This window comes from Clupea harengus, chromosome 7 (genome assembly GCF_900700415.2).
Source record: "Clupea harengus chromosome 7, Ch_v2.0.2, whole genome shotgun sequence".
NCBI classification, from domain to species: domain Eukaryota; kingdom Metazoa; phylum Chordata; class Actinopteri; order Clupeiformes; family Clupeidae; genus Clupea; species Clupea harengus.
This window is the reverse complement of record NC_045158.1, coordinates 12,237,284-12,256,893: the sequence shown is the minus strand read 5'-3', so window position 1 is coordinate 12,256,893 and position 19,610 is coordinate 12,237,284. Positions and strand designations below refer to the sequence as shown.

Below are 19,610 nucleotides of genomic sequence, written 5' to 3'. Positions count from 1 at the left end.
CATGCTCTGACCAGCATGCCCTGCGTAAAACATTAACGGAGAAGCCCTGGTCAAAAAAAAAGAAGAGGCATGTTTGCTTTGTAACCAGATAGAGTTTCAGCACACAAAAACAGTCCTCCGGTCAGACTAAGCAAAAAAACATCATGTGCCCGTAAATGTTCGTGGCTACTACCCACCAGGGCCCTACTCTGTCAGAACTATAAAAGGGACACAAAAAAACAACAAAAAAACAACAAATGGACATTAGTGGCTAGGGAGGGTTGTGGTCTTACTGTTGACCTTGTCTCTGGACTGTCTGGCTGCTGCAGCCTCTGCGTATGGCAGCTGTGCCGGAGACAGACAGAGAGATAGAGAGAGAGAGAGAGAGAGAGAGAGAGAGAGAGAGAGAGAGAGAGAAATAGAGAGAGAGAGAGACAGAGAGAGAGACAGAGACAGAGACAGAGAGAGAAAGACAGAGAGAGAGACAGAGAGAGAGACAGAGAGAGAGAAAGAGAAGGAGAGAGGGAGAGAGAGAGAGAGGCGCAGGGCTATCTCTGTCAGCCTGAAAACGCCTGTGGCCACGGGCTGCTCCCCAGCGCCACCAATCTGTGTCAGGATCAGTGGCCATGCATCTTACATAGTTAGCCGGCGAGGCAGCGACATTCATCTTCCCACTAATGCAATCTCTGCCCTCCACCAGAGACGGCCTGACCTCTGGGAGCTGTGAGTGTCCGAGCCCATTTTTTAGGGACAAATCACTCTCTCCTCTCCATTATTGATTTTGGCACATAATGGTGTCACTCCGGTGTTTAATCAAAGATGGGAAATGGGGAATGCATCGGGAGGAGTAGTGATGGCCGAAAATAGAACAAAGCAAAAACAACTGCTAGTGAAAACTGCGATCAGTCAAACATATTTCCGCGCTGCTAGTTGGGTGTGTGCTGTACTCAGACAGGTGGATGGGGAAGTGTGAGTAGATTTGTGTGTGTGTGTGTGTTTGTATATGGATGGAGGAGTGTGTGTATGTGTGTGTGTAAAGGTCAGGCCTTTCTGTATGCGGGAAGGAAGCGCTGTCAGGGGAGTCAGGAGGCCTTGATTGATCCCATTGATCGGCCGCTGTTGTAATTAAGCCACCAAGATACTATGCAGATGGGCCCCCACGGCCGCCCAGTCCTGAGGACTTGAGGCTAACGAGGTTTGATTACCTGGGCGACCTGTCTGGCCCTCATTCCGCAGCTCAGGAGGAGGACCGCGTCCAGCTCCCGACATGGAACTATCGATCCTGGAGGGAGTTTTCTCTCTCTCTCTCTCTCTCTCTCTCTTTCTCTCTGTGGGGTGGATCGGGGAGAGAGGTGAGAGGGCTTCTTATTCTCTGCCCTGATCAGTATCTGAACTGCCTCCCGCATAGAAAGTGCACCCAGTGAGTGGGGAGAAGGGAAGAGAAGCATGCTCAAGTCAAGCTGGCACTTCATGGAGTGAATCAAGAGGAGTCCGCCCAAATTTTAGTAACCATCCCCATTATGTCAGTGGGGAGTCTTAATGCGGCTACTTAATGTAGTGTATCTCTCCGTTGCTGAACTCTAAAAATACACACACAAATACACTCATGGACACACACACACACACACACACAAACACACACACACACACACACACACACACACACACACACAATGCTTTTCAATATAACATAGCAACAGCTGTGAGTTGCAAGACAGCATTGCACTTGCACTCCAGAAGCCTTTCAAAAGCCTATAAATAACCCATCTTATGATGCCACAAAGGTCTCTGGCAACACAACTCCAAAACTATTGGAGAGGGCGACTGTGTGCCAATCATTAGGCCATGGCAACATTAGGCATTAGGCCACATTTTCAGGTGAGAGAGGATGGGTAACCAGCGCCGTACTGGAGATTTCAGTTTCCTATCTCATCTCACCACGTGTCATTCCTTGGTGGAGTTAACTGATAGCTAGCTGAGTTAGCTGACTGTACCAGGCCGCTGGGATCTCACTTCCTCGTGAGCATCCCACTCCCTCTAATCATTCTCCAGACAAAGCAATGCCAAAAAAGAAGTGAACAGAAAAAAAACAGATGAAAGAGTTGGAATATCATTTAAATGCATCCACCATTCCCCCCTCACTCCACCCCCTTTCCCCCTCCCTTGATTCCCTGCAGTCATTTAACAGATATCCCCCCGAGACGTGCCATCTTACACACATTCCTTGATGATAAAAGTGCCACGATACTAAACTGCTCCATTAAAACGTATCACAAAGATTAATATGCTCCTTTGAATACAAAATGAAATTCAGTGTGGGAAAAAAAAAGAGAACGCATGCAATGAAAACTAAAGGATTATTTCATCTGAATAAATATCAGCAGCCCGACTCATATCATGGTGCGATAACTCCTTGTTGCCTTCCAGTGAAAAAAAAAGAAGAAGAGGAAATGTCACACTGCCCAAAATAATTGCACTCAGGCTTTGAGTCTCCACAGTTATTACAGGGCTTGTCATTGGCTTGCCATACTCTTTAAAGAGCAGCAGAGTACTGGTGAGCTGGGCAATAGGCCGTTAAGAAGCACTGCACTGCATGGGAGACTCGGCCCTTTACACGGGCAAGAGCACCACCGCATGTGTATTTAACATGCAGCGAAGTATGAAAGCCAGAGCTCCACTTGGTCTGCGATGAAACTGGATGTTGGGCTGGAGTCTTCATCAGGTCCACCTTTCCCACTGCTTTGAACGCAGACATTATTATTTCTCTCTCTTTACTTTCCAAGCCAGAGGTGATATCACAGAGCCTAATTGGGTGACATTTTTTACAGCCTTGCTACATGGAGTCTGCTTAGCTCAGGTTTTGTTCGAGAACAATGGGAAGGGTAGTAATAGTGAGGGACGACAGACGCACACAGAAGCAAGAGATTGCAGGATGGAGAGATGGAGAGATGGAAAAAAACACAAAGTGAAGCAAATGGGGTAAAGGAACAGAGAGGACACAAAAAAATACAACTCACATGACACTCCAAAATCATTCCTGGCTTTAGGCTCGGTAGACAGCTGATACAAAGAACCTTTGGGGGAGAGACATTGGGAGGGTGGGGGTGGGGGGTGACATAAAACATGCCCAAACAGACAAAACTGAAATGAGTTGAATCACACACACACATACAAACATAAAATGACAATGAGATCACACAATAATGCCTTGTTCATACAACTTCAACCTAATTTTGTCTGCCATTATGTTTCCTGTAAGTGAGTGAAATGTGTAACCTGACTCCGATGTGGATAGAACCAGGTTTCTTTTGTTACACTATGTGTTTTGCATTTATTGTCTAGTAAGACCGTTTTTACACAGGCAGTCGATTTTTAGACAGGCAGTAAACAAATGAGTTCAGTGTCTTGTCAGTATTTGCAGTCTAGACTTAAACCTGCACAGACCAAGACTGAAACAGAAGACATTTACAGCAACAGTTAATGACTCAGTGGACGGATATTACAGCTGACAACACCGGCAAACGCATGAGAGACAAAGGGCAAACCCAGGACATTACAACACAGGATGGCACACAGACACACACACGTCAATGCAGAAAGACGAGGAGGTAGCGAGAGGGGAGAGACAGAGAAAGAGAGAGAGCACTAGAAGGTAGAACAGTGTGCCTTGTCATAGAGGATGGCTAAGCATTGACATTAGCACTTTCTGTCCCACCATCTTACTACATTCTTCTATATGAATATCCAGTGCAGTGTTCCTGCCATGGCAGAGCAGACACTTTCACATAAACACAAAGTTGCTCATGTAACCACAGGAAGCTGTGCCAGTCAATTCTATCTCCTTTGTTAATGTGCAGCACTCAGGAGTGGGGCCTCCTTTAAAAAGTAATTGCTCGTTCTCTCTGCAGATGGCAACTCTTTAGATAATAATGATCATTAATTTTTTCCCCCTGTCGCTTCGTTACTCAAAGTGATTTTATTTTATTCATTTCAAAGATAAAAGAGAAACTTTTTTCTTTTACAAAAGGCACGAGAGATGGATCGAGAGGTAGGCGCTGGAAGCGTGCAGGAGTTAATAAATACAAGATATTTCTTTTTCTGGAGTGACCCGGCCTGTGCAGCTCATTCCAAAGTGCCACGATATATAGCAACGGCAGAGATGTCATCTGTCTCTGAAAATGGAGTTACAAAAGCACTCAAAGGCCATATATATGAAAAAAGAAGAAAAAAAAAACAGAAAAGGGAAAAAAAGTGTGTGTGTGGGGGGAGGGGTGGGGGAGATACTTGAGATGGAGGAGACTGAGGTCAAATGGATTTCAGCTGCTTAGGTTTTTAATGGGAAAACTTTGCAGAGGAAAGAGAGGAAAGAGAGGAGAGCGAAGAATTGCCTTCGGGGTAAAAAAAACACAACAGCTAAAAACACAAAAAAGAAAAAGAAACAGACACATAACGGCAAAGAAACCAAATGAGCACCATAAAATATTTCCAAAGCGCAATCTACAGCTCATTTTCCAGTGTTCACATTGTTCCATAGCTTAATGGTAATGATGCTCAATGTGTGTGTATGTGTGTGGATATCAATAAGGAGCAATTGTGGAATGCCTCCATTTTAGATTCATAATCATTTCTGTGACAGCAAGAGCACTGAAGGGCACATGGATTTCCCCCTAAATGTACCAAGAACATTAGTGCAGACAAAAAAACACAGGCCTCAGCCTTTTAACTCCCCAAAATCAATCAGGGGAAATGAGCCTAAATCTATATCGTTATGGCTTTTATATTCCTGGTAAACTAGCTATCCATCTACATGGGAGAGTTGGGAGGGTGTTGGTGGTGGTGGTGGTGGGGGTAGGGGTGGGGGAAGGGGGTAGCTAATGCCATAGCTATAGATTTCTGAAACTGAGAGAAACTGGCTTTCTTTTAACAGGGTGATGGACTCAAATAAATCTCGTGCAATGGACTGATTTTTTTAGTCGCTGTATGAGAGAGGGGGCTGGGTTCCATCCTGATCCTTGGAAGCCAGTGATGACTGAGCAAGAAATATGGCCCGACAGATCCTGTGACCGCCTCCTATAGATCCTCACATACGCTCCGTCTCTTAGGGAATCAATAGCGCTGCCAATACAAATGCATGCTTTTATGGCAGAGCATTTTTTCTTACTCCTCCGTTGGTGCGTTTTAGTAATTGCTATACCGATACTGAGCACTTACATGCAAAATGATATACATCAAACATCTACCATTCGTCTCTGTAAACGTCTCGGACACAAACATGTAAAGGAATTGAATGTCACTTGGGGTAACCACTGAGTAAATCTCTCAGCTTCACCTCCCCTCTCATTTGGAGCCTGTGCCTGTGAAACAGATGCATTTGACGGCATCGGCACGTTCTCCTACCTGTTGCAACTAAACAGACGAGTAAAATAACACACGCAGATATGTCTCAGCTACTGTGCTGTATAATTGGCCTGCATGAGCCCACGGAGAGCATTCTTCCATTATTACAGCTCTGAGGCCCATTTCCCACTAGTTAGAAGATTACACTTCATTGGGGTCAAAAGTCACAATAATCTCCGAGCCAGGGTAATTACACTGCTGTATGCACGGTAATCATTTATCATTATCTTTTATATGAAACTCCTGAGTGTGGGACATATGGCTCAGGTAATTGGTGTTGGTAACTCATGGCGCGGGGTCATTAGCACTTTTGCAGGCTGCGTTTGTGTCCTGTGGTCGGCGGCGCCTTGTTTGCTCCCCACTGCAGCGCTGTGGGCACCCAGCTCCTGCGACTCAGCATACAGCAGCAGCCCAGTAGCCACAACTGTGCTGGGAGAGGCCATACACACAAGTATGCAGAGACACACACACACACACACACACACACACACACACACACACACACACACACACACACACACACACGTACACACATACACATCCACACACACACACACATATACACACACACAAACCACATATGCCCCCCCCACACACACACACACTTACAGGCAAACACACAAGCCCAGTCTTTCCCTCCAGTGTGGACAGCTTGCACTGTGTCACAGGCAGTGACTTTTTGTTATTAATTAATATGGCGTAGATATTCTTGGAATGAAAAACATTAAAGATCACAATGACCACATCGATTTATATTTTATGAGGCAGACTTAATGGCAGGGGTGTCGCGAAAAAACAGGCAATTGCATGGGGCCCGAAGCAAGAAGGGGGCCCCCGAGGACGGCTGAGTGGATTAATCCACAGCAACATCAGTTCTTTTTCATGCAGGAGACTACAATGACATGTCTAGAAACCCCTTACAAGGTCCCCATACCATTAGCTTGCTAGGAACTAGGCTACAGCATGGTAACACCCTGAAACACAACTACCTGTCCAATTCTTGTCATAGAATGTTTTGTGCTCTCCTCAAGAGGTAAAGTTGATTTCATATTATCAAAGTAAACCTTACTATTAATGAGTATGTGAAGATAAGGATACATATATGGACTATATAAATTAGTTATATGAAAAACTCATATATATGGGTATATGTACACACATCCATCCAGAGTTATATACAGTCTAAAGGGTGTATGATCACAAAAATAGAAAGCTTCTATGGTAATTTGCTGATTTGTGCCAACATGGGCACCCGCATGACGTGAGTGCCTACATGTGCACAAGTAGTGTTGGCATCGCTTGCATGAGGATACAGTGGCATGTGAATGTGCGCCTGCACCCCTGCCCTGCAGGTTGCCTCCTTCCTGCGGAGCAGCTCACGGAGGAGGGGAGGACGAGGAGAATGAGGAGGAGTTGGTGGTGGTGGTGGTGGTGGTATAGAAGTACTCACTCTGCATGCAAAGCCCATCTGTGCAGTTCTGGGACAGCAGGACCATGCCATCGCAGTCCTTGCCCCCGTTCTTGGGCACCGGGTTGTTGCACTCACGCCGGCGCCAGTGGGTGCACTCTGTGCCGCACGTCGACCACTTGCTCCACTCCGTCCACTCCCCGTCCACTTTGAGAGAGAGAGAGAGAGAGAGAGAGAGAGAGAGAGAGAGGGCGGACACTGTCAGGCTGACGCACACAGGAATGGGGACAGACAGAGACATTGAGTCTGGCAGGCAGCCTTGTTCTCTGACTCGTCCCGTCCTCTCTCATCTTGTCTCGTCCAGCTCAATCTCAAATTCAGGTCCAAACTGTCCATCTCTTTCTACTCCACTCTCCTTACCTTTCCTATGTTTTTTTTGTCATTTCTTCTCATCTCTTCTCCTCTCCTCTCCTCTCCTCTCCTCACCTACCCTACTTTGACCTCTTCTCTCTCTTTTATCAGTGTGGTCTGTCTGCTGTAAGCCTTAGTTTGGACATGAGGTTAGTGTGACTCCTGTCGCGCTTTAAGGGGCTATTTGGTAATAGGCCATCATGAGGGTATGGAACACTGGACTTTGATAGCTGTATAATTGTAATCAGTCATGAGGATCACCCTATTCATGGTTACCGCCATTCTGTTTTCACATTTAAACACATTTTATTGGTCATTCTCTATGCTGTTCTGCTTTGGCCCGTGTGTGTGTGTTTGTGTGTGTGTGTGTGTGTGTGTATGTGTGTGTGTGTGTGTGTGTGTGTGTGTGTGTGTGTGTGTGTGTGTGTGTGTGTGTGTGTGTGTGTGTGTGTGTGTGTGTGTGTGTGTGTGCGTGTTTGTGAATGTGTGTGTGTCCTCATTACCAGTGCAAAGGGAGGTGCATGGCAGTTTCTGTATGGCCGCTCCATCACATGGGGCGCCGCCGTTTAGAGGCGCCGGATTGGTGCAGCTCCGCGTACGCTTCTGGAAGCCCCGCCCACAGCGGCTGTTACACACCGACCACTCGGTCCAAGTCGACCATCCTCCGTTCACTATAAAAACGACAAGAAAGGAAATGAAAACAAAGGGAGAAAAAGCACATAATGTGTTTAGTTTCAAACCTAATCAGACCATTTCTCTCCATTTAACCAGCTCTCCATCTGGACAATGGAGCAGGGGTATCCATTTTCATGAGTGTTGAGAAGCATTACTGGCCCAGGGCACAGGGAACTGGCAGTGGCTGCGGCTGTGGCAGTCAAAGTGCCGTGTGAGAGCAGCTGTATCCGCTGGTATTTCCCTGCTTCCCTGATCCTGCCAGCGGGCGTCTACTGTTACCTCCAGACATGTGCATTGTCCATTAGCTGCACAGGGTCCCCACACAGGGAGCTGCACTGTCCACAGTAGTTTCCTTCTCAAGTACCGTCAGTTTACTTACACAGCAACACAGGCACAGACGGACAAACATACACGTTGACACACACACATATAGATGTGCATATGAAAACACACAAACACACACGCATGCACACACACACACACACACACACACACACACACACACACACACACACACACACACACACACACACGTATATAAATACTCACACAACACATCCATCTCCAAACATGACAAGTGTGTGTAGCAGATGTTTCTTTTACTCGACTCTGGCCTCTTTAAAAGGTGAGACATGAGACTTCCTGAGGGCTCCCGTTCCACTTAACTCACTGGTCCTGTTGGACTAACGGGAGATGACTTCAGAGCTCTGGTGTGTCAGACTCTCCACGCGAGACCAGCATCCTAAGCGATTATGACAATTTCAGTTCAAAGGTCTACGTGAGATCCTGCAAGTGTTTGTGTCTCAGTCCAGCCTCATGTCAGCACTGATGTCCATCATCCGCATCCGTGTCTGTAATCAGGCTCTACGCACAATATGGTTCATGATCTCATGCATGTAGAGTACGGCCCATGTCAACATCTTATATCCTACATCTGTGTCCATGCCTGTCGTGATATCTAATCATGTCTCTGTATATACTCTATTGCTCCTGTCCTCTATGTCCACTCGTCCTGAGTTCAGTGTTTGCGATGGTCTATGTCTATGTCCATATTCATGTAAATGTCTCTGTCCTCCACAAGAATGCTGACCCACACTAAATGCCAGCGTGTGGCCTGCACATACCAAAGCTGGGGTGCCCGCGATAGCTCTTGATATTTCTGGACTCCTCTGAAGGAGTGGATTAATCATAAGAAGCTCCCCACTCTCCATATTGTTATAGACTTGGGCTTCCTTCAATTGCTTCCTGCTTTCTTCATGTGCCATTTCAAAGTGAAAGGGTGGTGGTGGTGGGTGGGGGGGTAGAGGAGGGGGAGTGGTGGTGCAGCAGTGTTGGAGGATGAGGAGGGTGGGAGGGGGGTGCTGGAGAATGCAGCCAAAAGAAGAGGACGGATTCCAGCACTTGCGTCAGAGAGGATGATCCCACATCAAAGCGGGCCCTCCGCCGAACGCCTGGCGTGCTGACGAAGCTGATAATGACTGGCTCCATAGCGCACGAAGGAAGGGGATGGGGGGTTTGGGGGGGGAGGGCTTGCACCACCCTCACCGGTTTCGTTAGAGCCACTCGGCTGCTAGGCACGCAGCAACAAAAAAATCACCGTCTTTTTGTTTTGCCTGTTACATGCCGTGGGCTCTCATTAGCATACAGACGTCGACAAACACTTCAGCCACATCCTTCTACCCTTCCATTCCCTTCTCTTCCTTCGGCCTCTTCACCCGGCCCGCAGCATAGAATCGGTGGCGTACTGGGAAGGGGACACGCTCACAAGAGAGTACGAGAGGGAGGGAGGAAGACAGAAAAGAGCCACCAAATACCGTAACACAAAAAAACTTCAGGGCTTAATCCTCCAAATCCTTCTCTCTCTCTCTCTCTCTCTCTCTCTCTCTCTATCTGCCTTGCCCTCCCTCCCTCTTTCTCTCTCTTTTCCGTAACCTCTGGAAAAGCCACTCTGTGCAGTGATGAAAACATTTTGCCATCTTCAGACATTTCTTCGCCATCTACAGAAAACTCTGCGGCGGGCGGCGAAGTGGAAAAGGGAGCTGAAGTGGAGAGTGTGACTCGAGTGACTTTTTTTTTCACCCGCCTCTCCCTCGTTCTCTCTCTATCACTCTCTTCTGATTTCTAAGGGATCACAACCCATTTACCCCTGGCTGACACACACAAGCATCTGGCCTTTGTCCTGCAGGGGGACTCTAATAAGTGGAGATTATCCACACAAGGTGAGGCAGCCAGGCGGAGAGCCCCTGCTATCTCCTCCCTCTGGTTGGAGATGAATGATTACAAATGTAGAGTTGGAATCTGGGGGAGTTTATTTTCACTATTTCCCTTTTAAATGTCTCCGATTAGAACAAGTTCCGCTCCAGCGGGCAGCCAGCCGTGAGGACGGCCTGTTGATGTGACCCACTTTGCTTCTCTCCCCCTCCTCTTCTTCACATTCTACTTCTTCCCCAATTAGAAGTGTATCTCTTCGAAAGTGCCCGAACTAGACCGCGCTCCCTATAGGATAAAGTCCTATAATGTGTCCAAAGCTTTCCCAGGAGATGTCGGCACGCGGCCGCATTAAGATATGGCTGCAGACGAGGAGCTGCTGTGCCGAAGGTGGATGAGAGAAGCACAAATGGTAAAGGAATGGAACATGGGGCTACAGCGAGTGGCTTGATTAGGTGTGTGTGTGTGTGTGATTCACTTTTGGGACAGCACAGGCCAAAACAGAGTAAGCACTTTCTGCAGAATCCTCCACCAAAAAAAAAAGTACTTCCCACTGAACTTTGCAGCAATGTCCTACAGCAACGGGATTAGTTATGAGTTAAGAAAACATGTACAAATATAAGTCAAATACAACAATTTCCAATTCAAAGTAAAAGTAATGATTTCCTTCTTTGAAATGCCACAATTGATTCAAAGGCAACCACCACATGTGAAGACGTTCGACTCAGGAAACTCGGGGGCTTGAATTGTCATTTACTGGCACCGCGGTGAATGTGGAAAGCATCTGTGCTTTGCGTGGCTGTATTGCGGGTTCCCCGCTGATCTGGCCCTTATTGGGGGATAATTGTATATCAGCGCAGAGAAGCAGGTGTTGACGCCTGCCTCTCGGAGAAAAGGGGGAAATGTGTTGAAGTTTGCCGCAACGCCACTTAACTCATCACTTTGCTCAAAATTCATACCATCACCGGTCTCAGCAGGAAATCTTCCTACTGAATGGCACACAATGTGCTGGCTGTCTCTAAAGCTGTCGCTCTCTCTCGCTCTGTTTCTCCCTCCCTCCCTCCCCCTCTCTCTTTCTGTCTGCTGTCTGAGACACGGAGGGAGGGCGAGAAGCTTGTCTTGTGTTTTGGACTCGCTGTCATCGTTTTAATCGAGCAAACACGTGAAGCACAAACGGTGCATATGGCTTTTAATGGGAGAGGTATGGCCAGGTGAAATCTTGGCTGAACAACTAATGTTAATTTTGAGGGACCAGATGGGAGTCTTGCCTGACTGATGCTGTTGTGCTGGCTGGCAGGGGAATGGGCTGTGATAGGATGACAAGGACCGGAGTGGACTGGGTGAGACTGGAGCTCTGTGTGTTGTGTGTTGTTGTTTGTGTGACGTGATGTGGTGTGGTGCTTCTGTGTGTGCTGTCACGCCACCCTTCACACTATCATGTGCCCTGAAGATGATCGATTCTTCACAGAAAATCAATGAAGTCTTGCTTGATATGAGTTATAACGTCATGCATCACAGCAGATAAAAAAAAGTCAGTGAATTCAATCAATGCTGTAATACAAGAGCACAAACCACAGGCATATTTATGGGTAGAATATTATATCTTAAGGTCACGGGAGATGGCCATACCGTAGACGATGACGGTGGCTGTGGTGCTTCTTCTCTTGGCCACGATGTTCTTGGCCACGCAGGTGTAGTTGGCTGTGTCTGACAGTCGAGCCTGTTTGATGATCAGGTTGTGGTCGATGGTGATGTAGAAGTTACGGTCGTCTGCCGGATCAATGATCTCCTCATTCTTCCACCACTCAACCTGTGGAAACAAGACGATAGATGACACTGAAGAATTAGAAAAGTGAAAACTACAAAAAAATAACTCTTTTTAAAGTAATATATAATAAGGTAATATGATAACAGGCTAAATATCTGTTCATCTGTTGACTTTCCTTTCCAATTTCTCTCAGCAAAGGGGAACGGGATATCAAACTTTTATTTGTACATTAAAAATGCCCTTTTGATACTAATTAAATTTGGCCAGCAGCAAACATTCCATCAGAGATTTCCGCGGGAAAAATCACTTATCTCTTTGTACCTCACCATATGTATTCACAGTGGCTCCTCATATCAAAAGGCCTTTCAAGTACCTAGTATGTAAACACACATTTGACACCTAATGACTTCTCACGACTGTTTTTATTTTTTATTTTCTCAAGAGCCAGGCCACAAGGGGTCATTAAATTACTTTGGCTGGGTCAGAGTTCACAGTGAAATGGCACTTTGTTGGGTGTTCAGTCAGGGGGGGAAAGAGGCACCACATGGAACTAAGTGTCTTTTCCAGCCATCTGTGTTTATGTGGCAGACATATAATTACACACACACTACCCTGTGATGAACGGGCTGATCCGAAATGAAATGGTGCCCGCAGACACCCCCGGTTACGAGTCAAACTAAAATGCTTTGAATGATATTCGGGTCATTTGTGGGCTGGTCAGTAAAAATGACATTTTTGCAGATTAGTCAAAAACTGCTTTACAGACTTTAGCAACTGATATCAATATTTAAGCAATAATAATTTACATAAAGATCATTGGCTGAACTAATCCAATCAGGAGAAGACGCAGGGCAGGCTTACCACTGACAACTGAATGAGGAGAGATGCAGACAGCAGTACAGAAGAGATCAAAGACACACATTAAAGAAAAGTGGGTGAACTATTTAGAGAAGTTGTAAGCGAAGATGGTGGCAGTGTTGGGGATAATTATCAACAACGTTGACATGGAACCTGGTGACAAATAGCCTAGCAAAATATTGCTGATATTATTGCATGCATTGTTGCCAACGTACAACTATTTCACAATCTCCCTAAAGGATACCTGTAGGCTATCCTTGTCAAATTCAAGCGAATGTTTAATGTTTGTGCTGCATGTATTTTTTCAAAGGATGTTGTGAATGCTCCAGGTAGGCTTCGCTATCATTTGACAGAGGGCATTCTGTTTCCATCTAAATGTAGAAGTTTTCCCCAGCCCGAGTTTATGTAAGTAATTCAGCACGTTTTGGATCTGCGGATCAGGCATCATTTTGCACTGCTTAATATTAGTGGTTTTGAGTTGCGTTTGGGTTGAATTTAAATTATTGAGTGAGTTTGGGTTGCTTGTGAGTAGATCATCACTGAAAGACACACACACACAGATATACACACGCAGATACACACACACACACACACACACACACACACACACACACACACACACACACACACACACACACACACACACACACACACACACACACACAGATATACACGTACACATGTGCGCACCTACACAGAGAGACCAGTAGGCAAGAAGGAAGACTCGTCGCCATCATTGCCACCTCTCTGTGTGCGTGCCAGAGCGTGTGCAACCCTCTTCCTTCCTCCTCACTTGATTAAAAGAATGCAGATGACTTAGGCTCACGTGCCCTCTACTCACCAGGCCTACCCCGGGCACACGTGCAACACTGCCTAGATTTACACCAACTATTACAAGAGGAGTGGAAGGCCCCGATAGGACATTGCTGTCAAGAAAATCTGAACCTAACTAACATTGGCACAGCATATCCCAATGGGCAATGCATGGCAACTCCTTTGCGCATAAATCCAACAAAACTTAAAGCACACTATGTCAACATGCCTGGGCACATTTGCAAAGCAAGCTACGAATCTATTTATATGCATTCTAATGCAGATAACGCTTATGCTAACCAAGGTATTCGCGCGGATCTATTCATCACCTTAACTCGGCCCCTTCAAGCTGCCCCATTTAATCCACATGCCGTAGATCTAAATCATTCCGGGTTGATTTCTTGGGCTAATACCTCAGACCTCACGCTCTTAATTAGAATATTAAAAGCATGTGTAAATCCATCAGAGGGAGTCGCATAAATAACAAGGTGAAAGTGCTGAAATCTCACAGTGGTGTGTCTCAATTCATTTGGCTGAAATGATGGATGGCCAGGCTATATTAGACAAGGGGGGGAAATGAAGGCTTAGAGCTGACATTCACAATAATGACTGCATGAGCACATCATTAATGAACTATGGAAGGCCAAGAATGGCACCAGCAGCAGACGCACAGCAAATTGACAGGGGATCCGAGTGTACGGGAGGCTATGGCTCAGACTCTGAGCCCCTGGCTTTTGGACAGACAAAAATAAGAAAAAAAAAGAAAAAAAACACTGAGCTTATCAAGCCAGACACACACAACTCGGTGAGATCCCCCCCCCCCCCCCCCCCCCTGCCGAAAATCTGCCATCATGTTCGCCAGCCATCCAGAAAACCGAGCCGGTCGGTCGCAGCGTTTGTCTTCAGATGGAGAGCTGTGCAAGAAGCTATTCGAGGACAAAGACACCAGTGAGCAGAAAGAAGGAGAGAGAGAGAGAGAGAGAGAGAGAGAGAGAGAGAGAAAGAAGGAAAGAAGGATAGAGAGAACACAAAATCACAGCGTTGTGAGATGATCAAAGGCTCCCAGTGCTGTGTAGATATCAGCTCAAGCACCCCCGTCTTCAAAATGTGCGGGCAAAAATCTTTGTGACAAAACTTTCATTTTTTATTAAGTTGTCTCTTGGTCTCATGGCGAGCATTTGAAGCGTTTCCTCAGATATCTAATAACAAAGATATTCAAACATAATAAAACCGTATTCAGCTCTGTCAAACTGACTATTTTAAGCCTGAGAGATTATCCTTGAACATATTTGGGATGTTTCAAATAAACTAATACCAAGCCTTCACATCAGGATATGCCTCTGCCACTTTAGATTCATTCATTTAGATTTAATACAACTGTCTTGCACATATGAAAACAGATAGAGAATGTGACAAACATTACAAACCAATAAGACTGTAATTCCAAGCCCTTCAGGAACATCTAACCCTTTTCCAAGGACCAATAAACGTTCCTTTGTTAGTCTCTGTAATGCAGCAGTTTGTTTAGGTGAGGAAACAGCTCGAACAGATGAGAGATTTATCACTGCCGAACATCCTCTGCATCTAATTATGTTTTTTTTCCCCCCTTCCACATCCCATATTAGAGAAGATGCGCTGATTACAGCCTCCGTGAGCAGCTTTTCATCTTGACACACTTAGGAGATGCATCGGCGGCGGCAGACAGGTTGGGTGTTGCTCTCCCTTTTCATTTCACTCCTTCCAACCGCTGGTGCTGTTCAACGTTGCGGAGACATGCAGGTGTGAGCACAACCCCCACCCCATCCCTAGTTCCATCAGTGCAATTCCCTGCTAGGTAATATCAGTGAAATCAGAGGCGGCTCAGGGAAAGTTGCTCCCCCCCCCCCAACAAACCCCCACACACCCCACACAGCCCACCAACCGCCACCTCCACCACCCACCTTCCCCCACTCCTTCACCGTAAGCGTGTCTTCAGTCAGCTAAGGCTTTTGATGTGAGAAAACAAGCAGTGGGTGGTTATTGTTTAGATACATACTGTACAAATCTGTCATCACCGTGCCATCACATAGGTGCCAGTTAAGAAGGTGGGCGATGTAAGCGATGCACTAGTGCTCGTCTCGCAGGGTGGGAGAGCTCACGCCACTTTGTGTCTGTGGTACGTGGCAATACGAGTAAGCATAATGAAGGCAGAATTTAAATCTAATTGGATGCACTCCAAAAGAAAAAAAGGGCAAAAAAGTAATTTTCATCCAAATTAAAGTGAACTTCCACAGCCGCAGGCAGTTGCTTATCGTCTGCTTTACATCTAATCTCCAACAATAAACAACAATAAACAACAAATAATGAAACCCGTGCTCTAAGCTACCAGAGTACTGCAGAGTCTCTAAATATGAGACACTGTTTTCCAATATTATTTATTATGTCTTCACTAGCTGAGAGGACTTTCAAAAGGACTGTAATGAGATAGTGGAGGCACCAGAAAAACAGCAGAAAAAAGATAGGTTTGTGGGTTGAATATATTCATGTTCATCCACTCATTCATTTATTCCCTGACTTGTGCTTGAAGTATTCAGGGAATAGGAATTGAAATTAAAGTTTCTTGAATGAAATTCACATAAGCCAGGTGAAAAAAACCAAGGATTCCTTTTTTTTCCCTGAAGGATAGCATTCATGCCTTTTTGAGCAAGAGCCAGGTAGACATCCATTAAATTAATGTTTTCGAGACAGCAATCTGCAGTTCGTTTAATAAAGTACTCTAACAGTAGGAAATGAATGGGAAGCTTGAACACTACAGCCTTTAGTTAAACACTCACTGCTCCTCGCGGGCACTGCGTTCATTTAAAACAATTACTTTGCAGGTTCCACAAAATGGCTGAATTGATTTGGCCAGGGCACCTTAGGCCACCATTTACCGGTCCTGCTTCTAAGTAGTCTGTGCGAGATGTTTCAAAAAACAGAACCCATGATGTGAGCCAGCCTTCTCCTAACCCTCTTTAAAGTGCACAGTGAGCCAGGTGGGCAGCACGGTGCAGTGAGCCGCTCAGCTTGTTCACATCCTGATTTCATATTCTTGGTAAAGGAAACACAACAAATTAGTCGAAACTGAACAATAGCCTCCTATTTTTTTTTTTTGCTTACAGACGTGGCAAAGCTAAAGCATAACACACCCACCAGCGGCGAAGGCAAGGCACAAAGAGTGATCGGGGAGAGCAGAGTGGTGGTGACTGTATGCTCGCCATAACGTGTGTGTGTGTGCGTGTGTGTGTGCGTGTGTGTGTGTGTGTGTGTGTGTGTCTGCGCGCATATGTGTGTTTGTGTGAGCATGTGTGTGTGTGTGTGCACATGTGTGTGTTTGTGTGTGTGTGCGCGCATATGTGTGTTTGTGTGAGCATGTGTGTGTGTGTGTGTGCACATGTGTGTGTGTTTGTGTGTGTGTGCGCGCATATGTGTGTTTGTGTGAGCATGTGTGTGTGTGTGTGTGTTTGTGTGTGTGTGTGTGCCAGCTTTGTCACAGCTGGGGAAGTGTGAAGGCTGATTGGGTGAGGGGGGCCCCCTGCTGGGACGCAGAGAGTGTTATTTTTACCCCCACTCCCCCCCAGGCTCTCATCTCTCCACAGCCAAACACACCGCAAAAAAACCCACTGCATATTGGAGATGTCCCCCCCCCCACACACACACACGCACACACATACACACAAACACACACACACACACAAGCAGGCAAAATACAAAACCAAGAATATGTGCCCTTGATCTGGACTGTGCGAGAAGCCCAGAGCATGTTCCAGCACTGAATCAGTGCCCACTTTTGGGAAAGATGCCACAACACTGCTCACACATTACCGATGCTTCTAAAAAACCATCTATCATAATCATCATCATCAACAGCATCATCAGCAGCAGCACCATTATCCTCACAAATAGCTTTTACAGTCTACAGTCATTACAGGTATCATATTATTAAGATAACCCCAATTATTATCAGTCATCGTGCAAATGCAAAAGATGGTTACAATTATGCAAAACACAATTAATGTTCAATTAAGGCTGCACAATTTGGATTGAGGATGAACTGCTATGTTGGCTAATTGTAATGTATCTCTAGCTAATTGAATGATCTCCACTCTAAAAGGCCCTTACATGTGTAATGAACAGTGTTCTGGGCTGAATGTGTGTATTCTGCATTCAATCACTCATGCCCGCTCTCTTTCTCTCGTTGTCTGGTCCAGATTGTCCATATTAATGTCAAGTGGCTCCACAATCTGCCACTAAAACTGCATGCTGATCTGGTTTCTTTGACCAGCAGACAAGCATACACGCACACACACACACACACACACACAGACACACACACACACACACACAATGCCCGTCTACTCCGCCTCCTTCGCACACACACACACACACACACACACACACACACACACACACACACACACACACACACACACACACACACACACACACACACACACACACACACACACAGACATGCGTAGCAGCTGCACTCCCAGACAGATGTGCCCTTGCTCATTATTGACTGATTGGCATCAGGAGATTCATTAACATAATTGGCACATTTGTTGTCATTAACAGAGGGAAATGCCACGTCAGCCCGCTATCGAGTGCGGGAGGGAGCTGGCTCCGAGAAATATGCACGAGAGAGAAAGAGAGAGAGAGAGAGAGAGAGAGAGAGAGAGAGAGAGAGATAGACAGAAAGATAGAGAGGACTCAGACAGAGCAATAAACAAGTGTGCGTCTGCTGCTTCTTCAATCCCTTTAATGCTCTGGATTCCCTCGACTCTCCGAGACAAATGGACCCAGGAAATAAACACACCATGGAGAGGGGGAGGCAGTCAGGGAGGGGAATAACGGTCTCTGAGCAGCGAGAATGCTTATCTATCGAGAACACCAATCAGCTTGTTCATTAGAAAAATAACAGACCCATCATGAGCCATCATTATGTGCAGCCTCTCCTGTAATTACCCGTTGATCGCTAATTTTCGAGGAAACCTTATGAATTATGGAGTGTTTTTAAGTCTCCGCGAAATGGTCAGTCCTCAGTTCTTTCAGCTCTCCATCTAAACCCAAAATCAGGATGCAATCTATTTTGGATTTTATTTGCGAATTACTGACTGAATGTGACATGATATCAAAGCATTGATTTCTGGCACCGTTTCATTATGTTACATTATTTTATGGGCTGTGAATCTAATGGTGATATTTTTACTTCTTCATACTTTGTTTTTTTAGATGCAAAACGCTTTCTTGTGTTTTTGTTCAATTCAAAGTAACTCAATAAAATTGTGAAATTAAATGTGCATGCTATGCTTCTGGTTAAAATAGTTGGCTACATGCCAAAATCCCTTCTGAAACACTAAATTGAAAGACAGAGGAAGAGGGAGCTTAATATTTTAGCATATACAGCAAACTACAATATTCTCTCTGTGTTTGAATGAAATACCTGGCGTCTTGCTGTGAATAAAGATGTTGATGAGGGCTCTGTTAAGGGGAATAAAACTACTCAGAACTACAGAGAGGCAGGTTAGCGAACTCAGAAAGAGAAGCGTCCACTTTCCCTCAAAAGCAAGCGCTGGCTTTTCTGCCAACTTTTTTAGACAAAAAAAACATGCACACTATCCACAGGGGAGAGATAAAGAGAGAAAAGAGGGACAGAGAAAAAGTGGAAGGCACACAAAGAGAGAAGGTAACTGTCTCTGAAAAAAAAGAAAAAAGCACAGGGGAGTCCAGAGCTCTGGATGAGTAATTAATTGTGTTTCCGCTACATTGTCTCTCACAGAGTCTGTGATTACACGGGCCAAGTAGCTTGCGACTCTTGGGCCCCCCCAGCTTGATGGTGTGGACTCCACCACTGCATGCGTGCATTTGGATGACCTCTGCCATTGCCGTCGCCAACCAGGTGACTTCACTAATGATGCACACAAAGCCAAACGTGATTCCAGCCTATGTCAAACTGGTCCGACATATCCCACTCCTAATCCCCTCGAGATTACATAGCGAACGAATGAGGATTATGATTCCGCGGTTGGCATGAAAATCACAGAGGCTCACGCACACACACACACACACACA

General features: G+C 45.8%; 1 protein-coding gene across 2 annotated transcripts in view; it reads right to left on the bottom strand.

Moving 5' to 3' along the window:
* Nucleotides 1-19,610, bottom strand: part of unc5ca (unc-5 netrin receptor Ca) — a 134,592-nt gene that overhangs the window by 19,477 nt on the left and 95,505 nt on the right. Inside the window, exons 5-8 of one of the 2 annotated variants that reach the window (XM_031570529.2) lie at nt 11,708-11,888; nt 7,699-7,866; nt 6,827-6,991; nt 2,997-3,053 (exon numbers count right to left, since the gene is read on the bottom strand). In XM_031570529.2, the coding sequence (XP_031426389.1) occupies nt 2,997-3,053; nt 6,827-6,991; nt 7,699-7,866; nt 11,708-11,888 (571 nt within the window). The remainder of the gene's footprint in view (nt 1-2,996; nt 3,054-6,826; nt 6,992-7,698; nt 7,867-11,707; nt 11,889-19,610) is intronic. The other variant, XM_031570530.2, reaches the window with a different exon arrangement.